Source organism: Phoca vitulina, unplaced genomic scaffold (assembly GCF_004348235.1).
Source record: "Phoca vitulina isolate PV1807 unplaced genomic scaffold, GSC_HSeal_1.0 scaffold7, whole genome shotgun sequence".
In the NCBI taxonomy this organism is placed as follows: domain Eukaryota; kingdom Metazoa; phylum Chordata; class Mammalia; order Carnivora; family Phocidae; genus Phoca; species Phoca vitulina.
Genome location: NW_022589710.1, coordinates 50,764,898 through 50,781,323, shown reverse-complemented (window position 1 = coordinate 50,781,323; position 16,426 = coordinate 50,764,898). Strand labels below are relative to the sequence as shown.

Genomic DNA, 16,426 nt, shown 5'->3' with positions numbered 1-16,426 from the left:
CATGTTGGAACTCTGGAGTCTATTGAAGGCTTGCAACTTCCAGGCAAAGGCTTGGATGGTAAATTGCAGTTAGGTTCAGTCAATGTCAGCTCTTAGCCACAGGAGCAGCTACCCATCCCCCATCTCCCAGGCCTGTGGCAGGCAGCCCTGCACATACTCCAGAAGCAGCTTGTGTGTGCTTGCCGGAGCCAGAGTAGACACAAAGAACCCTGTCCTCCCAACATGGGGAGTCTGTGCTCTGACTGCTGATTGCTACTTCTGATCATGGAGATACAGAGAAGCTATATTTGCTCTCACCCTTTTCTCACTTCATCTTTTCTTCTCAGTTCACTCCAATTTGTCTTCCATCTCCATTACTACACTATAATGGCTTTTGTCAATGTCCTCTGACTTGACAAATCTAAGATCTTTCCTATCTTCTCTTATGTGCTTCTCAGCAGCATTTGACAGCTTTAACTACTCTCTTTTTGCAACATTCTCTAACCTTGGTGTCCACACCCACTTCCTACCCTCACTCCTCCCATTCTCCTGGTTTATATGCTACATCGTTGCCAACTCCTTCCCAGTCTTGTTTTTTTTGGTTCTTTCTCCTTGGTCCAGTCGGTAAATGTCAGAATGCCTCTACTCTCTCCCCTTACAGTCTTCACACAATCTCACACATCCCCATGGCTCTAAGTACCTATATATGCTAAATGATTCCCCAATATTTATTTCCAGGTCAAATTGCTGAGTTCTAAATTTGTATTCAACAGTTTATTTGATGTCTTCACCTCAGTGCTCAACAGACATCTAAACCTAACCATAACAGAATTTTTCTCCCCTAAATGTGTCTTTCCCTCAATTTTCCCCAACCTAAATGGCACCACATCTTCCCAGTCACCTAAGAGAAGCCTATGTGGCATCTCTGATTGCTCATTTTTCTAAAACCCCATGTTGTACCCAAAGCAAACCTTACTGGGTCCCTTTTCAAAACATATGATGAATCTTTCTATCTCTACTCTTCTCACCTGGATTTCTACAAATGCCTAACATATAATATTCTACTTATTTATCTTGTCTGTTGTCTGTTTCACCAGCCTCATGGGCTTCATGAGTGAAGGGAATTCGGTTTGTTTTGTCTTATGCTGTACATTCATGGCTTAGAATAGGGCTTGATGCTCAATAAGTATTTGTTGAATGATTGGCAGAAAAGTCTAGTGGGAATCAGACATGCAAAAATTGAATTATAATACATTCTTTTATTTTTTCTAAATAAACATTTTATTTATTTATTTATTGATAGAGACAGATAGTTACAGAGATATCGAGAGAGAGTACAAGCAGGGGGAGCAGCAGAGGGAGAGGGAGAAGCAGGCTCCCCACTGAGCAGGGAGCCCGATGCGGGGCTCGATCCCAGAATCCTGGGATCATGACCTGAGCCGAAGGCAGACGATTAACCGACTGAGCCACCCAGGTACCCTATAATACATTCTTTTAAATGGGAGTATGTACAAAACTTAGGAAGGAGAGTATTTCCAGATCTTGAGAATTAGAGACAACGTTAGTCTTTCTTTTTGGATGAGAGAAAAATAAGCCAAGAACAAAGAAAATTGTGAAAATATTTGTCTTAATAGTCCCTTTAAAATGTACATTGAAGCCCAATACACAAGTAATTACATCAAATATTATCACTTTCCAAATAATTTACAAAAATAAATATAGAGAAACAATGATGGGGAAAATAATGGAAGGAATTAAAACTTCCAGGAGCTGGGTTTCTCTAGAAAGGAAAAAAGGTAAGTGGAGAAAGACATTGTTAAGTGTGTAATGTGAATAAAGATACAGAAATGAATTTTTAAAAATTCCTTTTTCTGGAGGAATGAGAATGGAGATTGGTCTCAACTTTATAGGACAGGTATGTGGGACCTGTATAAAGTCAGAGAGATAGTGGGGACAATCTATCATGGGTAGCTTGTGACTATCAATTAGTATTTAAAATGTAGAAATCCTAAGACCCATCAACTCCATTTCTAAGAATCTATCCTACAAATGTAATAACAGAAGTGTATAAAGGTACATTCACAAGGACATTGTTGCAGCAAAGTTTAACGTAGCACAAAAGGGAACAGCCTAACTATTCCTTTGTGTACCTACAGAGGTGTCATCAAAGTCATCTGAGAATGTGAAATTTACTGGTCTAGAAAGAGGTCTGTGATATACTGGGTCTATGAAAAAGGCAAAATGGAGCGCCTGGGTGATGCAGCCGGTTAAGCAACCAACTCTTGGTTTTGCCTCGGATCATAATCTCAGGGTTGTGAGATCGAGCCCTGGCGTGAGCCAAGCTACTTATGCTGTTTGACAAGGTCCAAGTATGGGGGACGATCCTGAAAACAGGGGACTCCACAGCTGGCTCCTGCTCTTCTCTTTCATTTTGTTTATGGCAATCTTTATAATTGTGGGAATATTTCTGGGGTTTCATGATAAAGTGACTACTCATCTTAGTTACGCCTATCTAAGCAATCATAATGAAACTAATTCCACGAAGAATTAGTTTCTATAGAACAAAATAACAAGACGGTCACGCTCTGTCTAGCACCTTTCTCTTTGCGTACTGTTTTTTAGTTTTAGCGAAAGCCAATAAGCGGAAATCAATAAAGGTCATGTTAATCATTACAAAGGAAAAATGAAAGAAGGCTATGGCTGTAATCCAGAAAATGATCTAAGATGTGGAAAAACAAAAATATCCTAACATATAAATAAAGTTCCTCCGAGGCTGTCAGGAGGAGATGCTTGCAACCTGACCCTGTGTCTGTGTCTCCTCATTCGCCGACGCCGTCCTTTCCTACGAGAGACCCACCCCGGCTGGAGCTGGACTCCGGCAGAGCCCCATGTGGGGCTCCATGCTCAGCATAAAATCTGCTTGAGATTCTCTCTCCCACTCCCTGTCTCTCCGGCTTATTCGCTCTCTCTCTCTCTCTCTCTCAAATAAATAAATAAATAAATCTTTATTTTTTTAAAAAAAGAAAAAAGCAAGTTGTATATAAAATTTAAGGCATGATTCCTTTTTTGTAAAAAACAAAGTGTACTCATATTTATCTACATATATATATCCAGAGATGCTTTGTGGGCATAAGAAAAAATACACGTGTGATCGAAATGTATGACTGGAAAGACAGAAATACATGGGCTTCATCTTTTATTTTATGTAATTTTTTTATTTGATAGCTTTTGGTAATTTAACTTTTCTTGTTTTGTTGTTGTTTCTCCTCCCCAGTAAAATATTTTTTGAATGTCATGATTGGTTCAGGAAAAAAAATCAGAGGGCTAAATATGGAGACTAAGAACATACTGAGATTTTGAAAATGGTATGTATCTGATAATCATTATCCAATCACATTTTTATAAAGTCAGACAGAAATTCCGATTTGATTTTTTAAGCCAATATTGGAAGGGTGAAAATACATTAAGGGCACTGAAAAGAGGCTATGTTTGGTATTCTGTAACTATGGTATTAAAAAGGAAAAAGAAAAGCAAAGGAACAGTAATGGAGACAATGAGAGGCAAAGAGGGAGGGAAAGAGAAAGGAAGGTAAGTTCAGGGAAGAGGGGAGACAGGAAGAAGGGATTTGGAATTGATTGTATCGTTCACTAAAATTAGAGAAAATTAAGAAGCTATTATGTAATGAAATCTCTCCTTGGAAAATAAAACGATTGTTAGTGATAAATATCCCTAAGGAGGCTACGAAATATATGAAGAAATGAAACACCACCCAGGGACTGTGGTTTCCTAGTTCTGTGTTCTATCTGGGCTCAGGTGTATTTTGTCTTCCTGTGGCCAAATAACAGTATTGATTGTCTTTTATCACACACTACAATATATCTGAAGGCTGGAAAATCTATCATTTCAATTTAACATTTATTGAGGAATGGTAATGCATTCTACACTTGACAAATGAGCAATTATATCTCTTGACTAGAGATTTATATAAGGCCTCCAGTTTTAAACAGTCTGAGTCATTTCAGGAAATAGATGATTTTCAACAAATTTAGAAACAGAAATCAGTTATTCAAATGATTTAACGTCAAAGAAACTGGTGAAAAATTTACTAATTCAGAGTGTAGTATGTGTTTCATCTCAAACTTGGAATTGCTTCCTTCTTTGATTCTAATTTTACAGATGGAAAAAATAAAAAAAAAACCCTACATGTCCGAAAGAGAGATGGCTTTGCTTAATTGGTGAACTCAGTTCAGAAGTATGTTCTAATTCCCATTTGCTCCACTGTTCAACATGATCTAGACAAAGACAAAATGGAACCCATTTAATTTTCTGTTCCATCAATATTATTATTGTTGTTGTTATTGTTGTTATGGTCTTCAATATTTACTGAGGACCTACTTTGTGCCAATCACTGTGCTAAGGGGCTTTACATGGATTAACTCTTAATCATCACACAACTCTCTAAAGTAGGTAATATTACTAAACTGCCACTTTACAGATGAGGTAACTTGCCCGTGGTCAGAGCGGGGACAAGCATCTTAGTCTACATGACTCAAAGTCCACACACTTGGTTCCTTGCTATACCACTATACCTTTCAGTATATACTGCCTCTTCTGAGTTATTATTGTGCAATGACATTAGAACATGCCCAATTTAATGTATTTTTTAATCTACAGAATCAAAGTTATGCCACTGGCTTATTAGGTAAAATATAAAGAATTCCTCTTCCTACGGGCGCCTGGGTGGCTCAGTTGGTTAAGCGACTGCCTTCGGCTCGGGTCATGATCCTGGAGTCCCGGGATCGAGTCCCGCATCGGGCTCCCTGCTCGGCAGGGAGTCTGCTTCTCCCTCTGACCCTCCTCCCTCTCATGCTCTCTGTCTCTCATTCTCTCTCTCAAATAAATAAATAAAATCTTTAAAAAAAAAAAAAAAGAATTCCTCTTCCTAATGTTCTACCACTAAAAACAGTCATCTTTCATTTTCTTGTTTTATGAAAGCATTTAAAATGTAATGATAAAGCTAGACATAAATGTTTTGATTATAAAGAATCTTGCTAGAAAATGACTGTTCTTGACAAATTCAGTAATTGAGTAGGTGCTACTTAAAATGGGAAATGGATGATTTTCAACTGATGTAAAAACAGAGAAATTAGTTATTTAAATGATTTAATAAATGCTTCTTGATGATGCTTTTATGAAGGCAGTTATATTTAATCAGGGCAAAGTCTCAGTTTCAGGTCTCAGTTTTGCATAAGCTACAGAGTTTCTCTTCTCCCAGACGAAGTTTAACACATTATATAATTAACATACATTTGACAAACTTAAGGAGCAACATGATTTGACTCAAAACCTTTGCATTCTCCTGGATTGATAGTTTCTTATTTCTAAGACAGGTGGAAAGAGCCTTGAACTTGTACCTCTAAAATTTCACAAGTAAACAGCAATATGAACTTGGGCAAGTCACTGCTGAAGGTGAGTCTCAGTTTCCCGTCCACAATGAAGGGATTATATTACTTATCTCATTGGATTGCTGCAAGCTTTAAAGGAAGTACTGTGTGATTAAAGCTTTTAAAGTAAATCCATTATTATTATTGTTGCTTCTCATCTTGGCAGGAACACAAAATAGCAAATTCCTCATTTTTTTTTTTTAATCTCCATTTTTCCTGTTTAAGCATCTATTATGTTTTGCCTGCTGGCTGTCTCATTACTTTGAAGAAACATCCTACAAAAATAACCCAGAGCCTTGTTCACAACAAGGTATTTGAACTGCAACCCCTTGATTTTCTCACAGAAAACTGTTAAATGGATCAGTCCTCCCATTCTGGTCAGGAATCTCTGAGAGACTTTCTGCTTCCTCCCTTTTTACAAGCTGTACTACCTCTACTACCAGAGGAAGGTAGATTCTGGGAACTGAAAATGGTCTATCTAGTTCCAGTTTACATAATAATTCTCTAAGATATGGTTTGTAAATAAACTACAGATTTATCTATGTTGTGTTTTATTAGAAAGTTATCTACGTAGAATTATCTGCCATATCAGAAGCCTCTATCAAATTGAAGATGTATGAATAAGAAGATAAAGGTGGCATGTAAATAAAAGATAATTTGGGGGAGCCTGGGGGGCCGAATTGGTTAAGTACCTGCCTTTGGCTCAGGTCATGATCTCAGGGTCTTGGAATTGAGTGAGGTTTCCTGCTCAGTGAAGAGTCTGCTCCTCCCTCTCCCTCTGCCCCTCTCCCCTGCTCATGCATTCATTCTCTCTTTCTCAAATAAACGAAGTCTTTAAAAAAAAGATAGTTTGTCTGCTAGAATACTTTTATAAAAACATCAGAGTGAGTACCTTATTTTTCACCATTTTTAACTATCCCAATCACAGCTGTTCAACTTGTGAATCAAGATAAGGTATATGTGGCTGAGGTCCAAGAATCAGAGAAAGAGGAAACCTATGTAATTAAACAGTGTTTAATATTAATTACATTTATAACACAGTACCAGGTCTTCTTGGGGATATGAACTGTTTTTCAACTGGAAGACAAGCCATCTGGAAAAAGAACCATCACTGGTTGTAAAATAAAGCTTCACTGGACCTATTTTTGACATTTTACATGAACAATTTAATTTAATTCAGTAACTCTTTAATTTCATCAAATATCCAGGAAGTATGCAAATTTCCAATTGTGTCATAATTGTCATTTCTTTTACAGTTATTTGAATTAGGATCCAAATAAGTTCCACACATTGTGATTGATTGATATAACTCTTGTCTTTTAATCTATAGGATCCTCTCTCTCTCTCCCTGAATTTATTTGTTGAAGAAACTGGACCATTTGTCCTATAGCTTCCCAGCGTCTGGATTTTGCTGATTGCATTCCGGATATGTAGTTTGCAATGTCCTTGCACCTTCTGTATTTTTTGAAAATTGTTAGTTGGAACTACAAGCCTAGTCAGATTCAGGGTTTATAATTTTGGGTGGTGGCCGTGAAGGTAAGACTACCTTATTGGTGGTAGCATGTTCTTTATCAGGACCCATATACATCTGGTTGTTTCCCTTTTTGTGATGTTAGCAGGTGTCAGTGTTTAATGCCTCCATCTCAATTCATTAGAGGTTGCGAAACGGTGATATTTTATCATTCTTTATTCACTTATTAGTTGGACTACTTCTTTAATGAGAAACTTCCTCTCATCTACTGTATTAGTTTCCTGAGGCTGTTGTAATAAATAACCATGAACTTGGTGGCTTAAACACAACAGAAATTTATTCTCTTGCAGTTCTGGAGGCCAGAAGTCTAAGATAAAGGTATTGGCAGGGCCACATTCGTCCCGGAGGCTCTAGGGGAGACTCTGTTCCTTGCCTCTTCCAATTTCTGGTGGCTGCGACATTACCTGTGGCTCTAACTATCCAGCTTCTACCACTGTGGTTACATTACCTCTTCCTTCTCTTTTGCTCACCTCTATGTATCTCTTATAAGGACACCTGTCATCAGATTTAGGGCCTACCAGGGTAATCCAGGATGATCTCCTCACAAACTCCTTAACATAATTATATCTGAAAGACCCTTTTTCTGGGGCACCTGAGTGGCTCAGTCGGTTAAGCATCTGCCTTCAGCTCAGCTCATGAGCTCCGGGTCCTGGGATCGAGCCCCGTGTTAGGCTCCTGGCTCAGCCCGGAAGTCTGCTTCTCTCTCTCCCACTGTCCCCACTCCTTCTCTCTATTTCTTGTTCTCTCTCTCAAATAAATAAATAAAATCTTAAGAAAAAACAGACCGTTTTTTTTTTTTTTACAAGTAAGGTAACATTCACAGGTTCTGAGGATTAGGACATGGACATTTTCTTTTGGGGGTCACATTCAACCCATGATATCTACCATTTGGTACTCAGTGGTAGAGTTCATGTAGGAAAGGCTAGATAAGTCCTTGATTAGTTTTCTTCATTTACCACTCTTCAAAATAATGAGTTAATTCCCCAGCATCCTCCAATAGTGACCAATTAGCATTTTCATGTTTCTTTAACAGTATTATAAATTAATGGATTTAAATATTTGATGTACTTCAACTTGCTATTAAGTTCTATCCTATTGGTACTCCAAGTGTCTCACCTTTGGCCAGTAGGGCCCTCTTCTTGTTGGCTCCTAAATTCTCTTGACACGACACTAGCAGTCTTTCGTATCTTCTGTTATGGGTTGAATTGTGTCCTCCAAAAAAGCGATGTTGAAATCTGAACCCCAGTATCTCAGAAAGTGACCTTACTTGGAAATAGGGTGGTCATTAGGGTAAACCCTAATCCAGTATGACTGGCATCCTTACTAAAAGGGGAATTTGGGACACAGAGACAGACACGCATAGAGGGAAAACAATGTAAAGACACAGGGAGAATTCCATGTACAGATGGAGGCAGAGATTGGAGGCATGCGACCATAAGCCAAAGAACACCAAGGATTGCAGGCCAACACCAGAAGCTGGGAAGAGGTGAGGAAGGATTCTACTCAGAGGGTCAGATACAGCATGGTCTCGCTGACACCTTGATTTCAGACTTCCAGGTTTCAGGAGTGTGAGAAAATAAATTTCTATTATTTTAAGTCACCCAGTTTGTGGGACTTTGTTACAATAGCCCAGGGAAACTAATACATCTTCCTTGTGACCTGTATGAAAAGATATTCTAGACTCATTTTGTATTAGGTTGGACAATAATTGGCAATTTCCTCTGGCTCAAACTGATATTTTTCTTGCTCTAATCCTGGAGTCAGCAATATCTGCAAGGAGCCTTGATTCCTTTTAGTGGAAAATGGTATTTCAAGATCATAATCTGAGAGCTAGAGATGCTCACAGTTGCTAGATTGGTCACTGTGTTTAGGCTCTTTCAGAGCTATGTATATTTTACAACTAAAACACTGGGTTTGGGTTTTGTTGTTTTTTAGAAAAAAGACATTTCTTGGTCCTGACCTGGACTCAGAATGAGACATTTCTCCAAGGAATACTGGTCTTGAAATGCCATAATTTAGGCATTAGGTGTACTCATTGCTACTGGATTGGTTATTCCTAGGCCTTTTCAGAGGCAGGGTAAAAAATAAGACAATGCATCATGATGCTTCTAATTCAAATTCGGGATTACAGAATTTTACTTATCTACTTGTATCTTACATCTGCATTTCCTTTCCTCCATGTTGGGAATCCTGGTTTTCAAGAACAATTAAGATGATATAATTAGAACATCACATAATTACTCATTTTATTTATCTCACATTTCACATTTAAAAAACCAGAATACATATACAAACATTATCACAGCAATACAGAGAAGAGTGAAAAAAAAACTTTTCTATTTCTTTGTTTTTAGAAAATATCTCCCTACAGATGTATAGTCAAATTACTGTTTTTTAAAAATATTTTATTTATTTATTTGAGAGAGAGAGCATGAAAGAGAGAGAGAGAGAGAGAGAGCACAAGCAGGGGGGAGGGGGAGAGGGAAAAGGAAAAGCAGGCTCCCCGTTGAGCAGGGACCCATGACCTGAGCTGAAGGCGATGCTTAACCTACTGAGCCACCTGAGCACCCCAAATTACTGTGTTTTAAGGTCACTTGAAAAGGTTCCCCTCTGTGTGTTATGAAATATACTATTAGGTTTATTTGCTTCATTTTATTTCAGTTTTGAGACCAATTACAATTAATTTTATTTTATAAATAAGTTAATTTCATTTTATAATTAAGTGAATAGGTTTCCAGAGTCAAATATAAAAAATACATTTAAATAAGCCTAGTTTCTATTCCTGTCCTCATCATAATATTTTCTCCCTGTCCTTATAGGTAACCTTCCTTTAAAAAAAATTATGGTTTATCTTTCCTTTTTTTTTTTTTTAATATAAGCAAGTGTATGTACACACAATGTTATAGTTCCTCTTTTCTTAGATGGTAGCATACAAAGAACACTTATCTCTACTTGCTTTTCTCACTTAACACTGTATCCTGAAGATTAGTCCATAGTGGTATATAGAGATATTCCTCATTCCTTGTTATAGCTGTATAGTATTTCACTGTGTGCAAGTACCATAATTTATTCAACCAATCCCCTTATATGGACATATCAGAGTGTTTCCTTTCTTCTGGTGCTACAAGCAGTCCTATAATTGAATAGTCCTGGGCATATACCTTTTCATATTTCTGCTACTATATCTGTGGGATAGAGTCCTAGAATTGGCATTGCTGAGTCAATGAACAAATTCATATGTAGTTTTGCTAGGTATAATTGTACACATGTATAACCAAGCAACTTGATGAATTACAATGATAGATCAGCATTTAGCTTAAAGAATTTTTTTTCCCCAGAATTATTTGAGAGAGAGAGAGGGTGAGCATGCATGAGTGGGGGTGGGGGGAGGGGTAGAGAGAGAAGAAGCAGACTCCTTGATGAACGTGGATCCCGACATGGGGCTCAATCTCATGACCCTGAGATCATGACCAGAGTCGGAAATCAAGAGTCAGAGGATTAATCGACTGAGCCACCCAGGTGCCCCTTAGGTTAAGGAATCTTATCTCACAACAGCATATATTATATTTACATACAAAAATTACTCTGTATACTCACCACTTAAGTTATCAAAATTTAGCCAAACTTTTTGTGGATAAATTAATCATCAACCACTGGCAGCATTATTAAAATCTCATAGGAGTGTTCTATAAAGTGAGTTAAAAAGATCTTTCCCTTGCTTTGATGTTGTTGATGTAACTTACCATTAATAATAAAAACATCCACCCAATACTTACCAAAGCACTTTCTAGTACCTTTGATCTTCCCAACAATCCATATTTCATCTTATCAACCACAGAGAAGTTTAGTTACTGCAGAAGGTCTCACAGTAAGGTAATGGCATTGTCAAACCTGACTGCACAGATTCTGCACAAAGTTATTTTTGCTAAGCCACCACTAACTGGCTTATATTTCCATATACAAAAAATAATTGCAAGTTAGTTGCTGTTTTAAGACATGAAGTAGCAATTTTAAACTGTAAGTTAGAAGGAAGAGAACATTAAAAAAAAGAGTTAAAAAAATCTCAGTACATGTATTAAAGTAATTGGTATGGCCAGTAGTTTCTTTTTATACACTGCATCAAACATCAGTGCATGTGGAAATCAACAGGTGTTTTTGTTTTGTTTTTGTAAAGGCCTAAAAAATACGTGAATTCTGAATATAATTTTTTGGTAGTACTGAAATACAGTGCTTTTAATATCTTGAATGAATGCTGTCATTATGCACCATACAATAGGGGCTTTCATTAGGATTGTTAAGCTTGAGTTACAAGATCTTCCCTCTTCACTTCTGTTTTCTCCAAAAGTGCCCAATACTATTGAGTATGTAAGGGCTGCATGATTCCTAAATATGCCAGATAATTAGCTTTATTGATCTATCTATCTATCTATTATTTAAGAACATGGAAACTGAAGGTAAGTTACATAATGAGATTTTAGTTCAAGCTAATTTCCATGAGCAGTCTTTTTAGATTTTTTTTTTCTTGGCATTGTTGCTGAAATAGTCATTTGGACAGTAAAACATTTTAATGTTTGGACATATAAGGTTTGGTGTCATTTTGTTTATGGTATATTAAAATTTATGCACTAAATTTTTCGGTTGCTTCTTTTGTTTGGCAGTTATCCAGTGTTTAGGCAGAATATTAACGTTAACAGAAAGAAGTAACTTTTTATTGTCCAGTACAAAACACTTTGAAGTAAAAAAAAAAAAAAAGATTCACAAAGAAACAGATCACTATATGTATCTGTTTAAATATACGGCTGTTACAAAGTATGAGTTCACAAACTGAAAATCCAGTATAAATGTTTCAAACATGGTTACAAGGAGCTGCTAAAATTAGAAAAGTTATTTAAGCTCCCCTCCCCCAAGAAAAAGTTCAGATAAAAACAATTTAAATATAATGCTAAATCTAGTCTTACATGGGAGGAGCTTTCTATTCACAGATTTCCAGCTTTGTGAATTAAACAGCTGTAGTCTCCAAATTATTCAGACCCAGTATTTTGGTGCAAGATCAGGAAATGTCTCTTTCTGAAACTAAACTGGCTGGCACACATATATAGTGATTGAAGGCATATTACAACTGAATGAGGAATGGAAAACAGTAAATTGGAATGGAATCCATGGTGGTTACTTAGATGCCAGGCACACTGGAGAGAGAAGGGAAGAGATCTGGGTCAATATTAGTCAAGTGCTTCAGCATTGTTACAGTTTGTGTAAAAACAGAGGCCATCTCAGAGCCTCCGAGAAGTATGAAGTATGTCATAAGGAGTCCAGAACTGGGTTTTCTGTCTTTTTAATCCAGTAACTGTATTTTGTTACTTCACAGGTCAGTCTCAATCAGAGCAAAATGGTGACTAATCCCCTTGGGAATAAGTCCATGGAGAATAAATTTCATAGATTTTAACCCATGTTTTGTATGCAGTGGGCTTTATCTTAACTGATGGCAAAACATTTTATCATTTAGTCAAGAATACCAAGGGGTTACGGAAGAAAATGAGGTGGAAGGTGAGGGATTCCAAGTGCAAATACTTGGTAGTATGTATACATAAAGAGGTAAAAAGAAGTCCTAATAAGCCAGTACCAGTAGTGGTACTGTTTAGTATAACTTTTCGGGCTAATGGTCACCTGAATATTAAATGAATTACAAAAGGTGATGGAACCCTATTTTTACGTATCAAGAACACTATGATTTCCTAGGACTGTTTTTTAAGTGCCTTCACGCAGGAAGCTGTGCAAGGAACTGAAATGCAACTGGTAAGGCAAGAATGTAGGATCAGCTGTGTTAAAAGAAATCTCAAAATTAATTGATATTCTCTATGCCCATCACAAACATACCGACAACTTCCCATTTCTGAGTATTAATAGCCTCTGCTTTCTCTAATTTCTTCCTTCAGGTCCTGGCACGTTGCATCTTTTCCTCTCTCTGGTAGTTGTCTTTGATATTTTCCAAATATGCTTTCAGTTGCATACAACTTTGACATTTCGTTTTGGTTTATGAAGATAAACTCCCTCACTTGTCCAGACTACATTCCATGTCTCTCAAAATTCCTAGGGACAAAGTGAATTAGGTACTGTGAGTTCTGCCTTCTAAACAGAGAATTCTCTGTTCTGCGTGAAACGTTGCCATAAAGGCGGGATTTGCCTGAGCAGAGCAGGTCAACGCCTTTTGATTTATACTCCAAGACATGGACTTTTTTTGCCCGCTCTCTCGCAGCGAGAGGCCACGAGAGTTGGTGGGTCAAGGGGAAGTATTTCAGATGTTAGCCATTACACGCAGGCCATGTGGTTACAGAATTTTGGCAGTATTTTAAAAAAGAGGGGGAGGGGTAAACGTTATCGTGCTGTCATAATCCGGTGGCTCTTGTTTCGTTTATTTTTTTGCATTTCCACCACCGTTATAAGTCACTTAAAGTACTAGTAGGCTAGTAGGTGGCCGAACCTTGGGGAAACTTAAGCCCAGAAACTTTTAGCTGTACTGGTGGAGACAACTCAGCCAGTTCAGGGGTTACTAATTCTGAAATGTGTTAACAGTGGGCCCAAATCAGCTTTTTTCCCGTTTAGGAAGACGTACACAATTTTGCAGGCGAAAGGCCCACCCTTCAGCAGAGTAACGAAAGCCTCAGAACTTGAAGTCAAAAGACTAGCTCAAGCCCCGAGATGACTCCGCATTTAAAACTCTGCCCCGAGTCCGAGCGCTCCCGGGGCCGGAAGCGGGAACACGTGACCGGTGCTCTGCAGCCATTGCTAGCGAGGCAGCCGCCACCATCCCTTCCATATTTTCTAGCTTCTCTAGCGCCGGGAGACCCAGAAACACCTGACAAGAGTCGGTCCCAGGTAACTCTGGACTGGAGTGTCACCAGAACTCATGCCTTTTCTAGCAATGCTTTGCAAGTCCCTCACCCTAAAAGAGCTCTGGGACACTTCCGCCTGGGTGGCAACCACGTGATCACGCGAGACTTGGGGAGCGGGCAAGCCGACTTGACTACTCCAGTCCCCTGGCTCCGCCCGCCCAGCACCCTCCACGGCGCGTGACGACGAGGCCCACGGCGGCCTCCGCCCCGGCGCGCCTGCGCACGCGGCTCTCGCGGTGTCTCGCGCTCAGCCCCGCCCACCTCTGCCCCCGCCCTTTCCGCCCCTCCCTCCCCCTCCGCCCTGTCTCTCGGCGGCAGCGGCGGCGGCGGTGGCTCGCGCAGCTCGTTGGCTCACTATATAAAGGGGAGAAGCGGGCGGACCGGACGGCTGGAGCTGCAGCCGGTGGCGGCAGCGGCGGCGCGGGGAGCGGCGACCGGTGGTGGTTTCCCTCCTTGGTGCGGGGTGGGGAGCCGGCAACGCCCCCCGGACCCCAGAAGGGTCGTGGCTTTTTTTTTTTTTAAGGGCGATTCTCGGGGTTTTTAGCTGTGGGAGGACTGCCCCCCTCCTCCTCCTCCTCTCACCGCTCCCCTTTACTCTTTCAGGATTCGATTTTGTTTGAAATTTTTACCCCCAATCTTGCGGTGGCTTGGGCCACCCTCCGGGTTTTTTGGTTTTCTTTTTTTCTTTTTTGGTTTTGTTTTTATCTTGTTTTCTTGGGCTTGCCCCCTCTTGTTTGTGTTGTGTGTGGAAATGGCGAACTCGGCAAATACAAACACCGTGGTAAGGACGTGGTTTGGTGGCCGGCGGGGGCTTCGTCCAGGCGGCAGCAACGGCCGGACCGGGCGGGGGCGGGGACGACGGCGGCGACTCCCGGCCTCTACTCTCCTCAGCCGCCCGCGCGGCCGCCGCCGCCGCCGCTTCCCGCCTCGGGCGGAGCGGGCCGGGGCGGCGGGCGCGGGGGGGCGCCTCGGGCTCGCGGCGGTGGCGGCGGGAGGGCGGGGGCGCCGGCGGGGCCTGGGGCCGCCGCGGGGCGGTCCGGGCCGCGGAGGCCGTTGGGCCGGGGCGAGCGCGCGGCCCTGGCCCCAGACCCCGGCCGCCGGGAGGGAGGGCGGATGGGAAGCCGCCGCTTCCTCCCCGAAGCGGGCTCGGCCGCGCTGTCTCGAGAAGGGCACCCCGAGCAGCCTCAAAACAAAAACCGCGTCTGGGGAATTGGGCGAGTCCACAAGACCCACCGTGGTCCACTTCAATGCAGTGGAAGGTGAACGGCTACTTTAGGGGTTACTTGGGGTGTTTCTGGCGGTTGTGCTTAGGGAGCCTTCACTGGGGCCATTTTATATTTCTTAAAAAAAAAAAAAAAAAGACGAAGGTTGAAAAGCACTTATCTCGGTTCCTTCCGAATCGGTAAAATGGCGAAGGGGAAGCAAAACCCCCATCGTATCTTCCACTAGCAAAAGCACCAAAGCAAACAAAAAAAGCTTACAGTGGTCAAAGTGCCCCTGCTTTCGCCTTGAAATTTGCCTACTTCTCCCCATTTGTCCCTTTTTGGTTACTTGCGATCACGTAGGTTTGCAAAAAGCAGTCACATAAATAACCTTGTCAGTCACCAACGCAATGTGATCACTAGTCCACCCCACTCTTATTTTTATTCTGACAATAAAACACGTTTTTGCCCGGTCCCAAACGCCGCAGACAAGCCCGCGGCCGCCCGACTCCGTACCGTTGGCGACTCGGGTCGATCCATCATGGCTGCGGCCGCTTACCCTGCTTTTCAGTCCCTGAGCCTTGTGGTCCTCCTCCCTTTGGCTGCCCTGTTTATATAGAGCCATTGCCGCTCTCTAATATAGACTCTGCCAGGATGGGAAGGTGCTTTTCAGGCCTACGTCACCGCCTCTCCATTTAAACACTAGATCCGGCTTTAAATAGTGAGAGCTGCTGAGAGCGGGGCTGGGAGGTGCGTGCTCCCGAGGCGAGAGGCAGGAGCGTGCAAGCTCAGTTTATTTCTAGGTCCTTTCCTTACGCTGTAATTTCGCACCCAACAGGGCAGCTTTCAGAGTCCCAAGTTTTTTGTTGTTGTTTTGATGCAGCAGCTAGGGTTTCCTGTCTTTGTTAGGGGAAAATAGAATTGCTGTACCTTCCTTTTATTTTTATTTTTGCTTTTAAACAGAATTGTAGCTCAGCTGTCTAATCGTTTTTGTATTGGAAAATGCGTTACTCTCGGGAATTAAAAAAAAAAATGCTTCCTACATGAACTGTTAGCTGCAGGGTACTTGACTTTGGTACTGTTCTGTTCTTCAAGTATTCAGAAAATATGTTAGAAATAAAGCTTCTAATATGCCGTTGTTTTTCTATATTAAATGTTGGAGACACGAAGCTTTTTGAAGAAATAAAGTGTCTAAAGCCTCAACATAGGACCTTATGTACACAGTACATTTATGTATAGGCGAATTGTGAGTAATGAGAGTAAGGAGGCTTAGTGTAAACTGGATCTCAAAAAAATTGTAAGTTGGCAGTATTTTTATTTCATTGGATATTAATATTCTAGATGGAAGTTAATCTGATTTACTTTCCAGTGTTCCCCCCC

The 16,426-nt window shown here is 40.7% G+C and overlaps 1 protein-coding gene across 1 annotated transcript in view; it reads left to right on the top strand.

Moving 5' to 3' along the window:
• Positions 1-14,155: 14,155 nt before the first annotated feature.
• GTF2A1 (general transcription factor IIA subunit 1) overlaps positions 14,156-16,426 on the top strand; it is a 42,803-nt gene continuing 40,532 nt past the window's right edge. Inside the window, exon 1 of the mRNA XM_032405705.1 lies at positions 14,156-14,625. Coding sequence (XP_032261596.1) covers positions 14,596-14,625 — 30 coding nt within the window. The 5' untranslated portion in view covers positions 14,156-14,595. The remainder of the gene's footprint in view (positions 14,626-16,426) is intronic.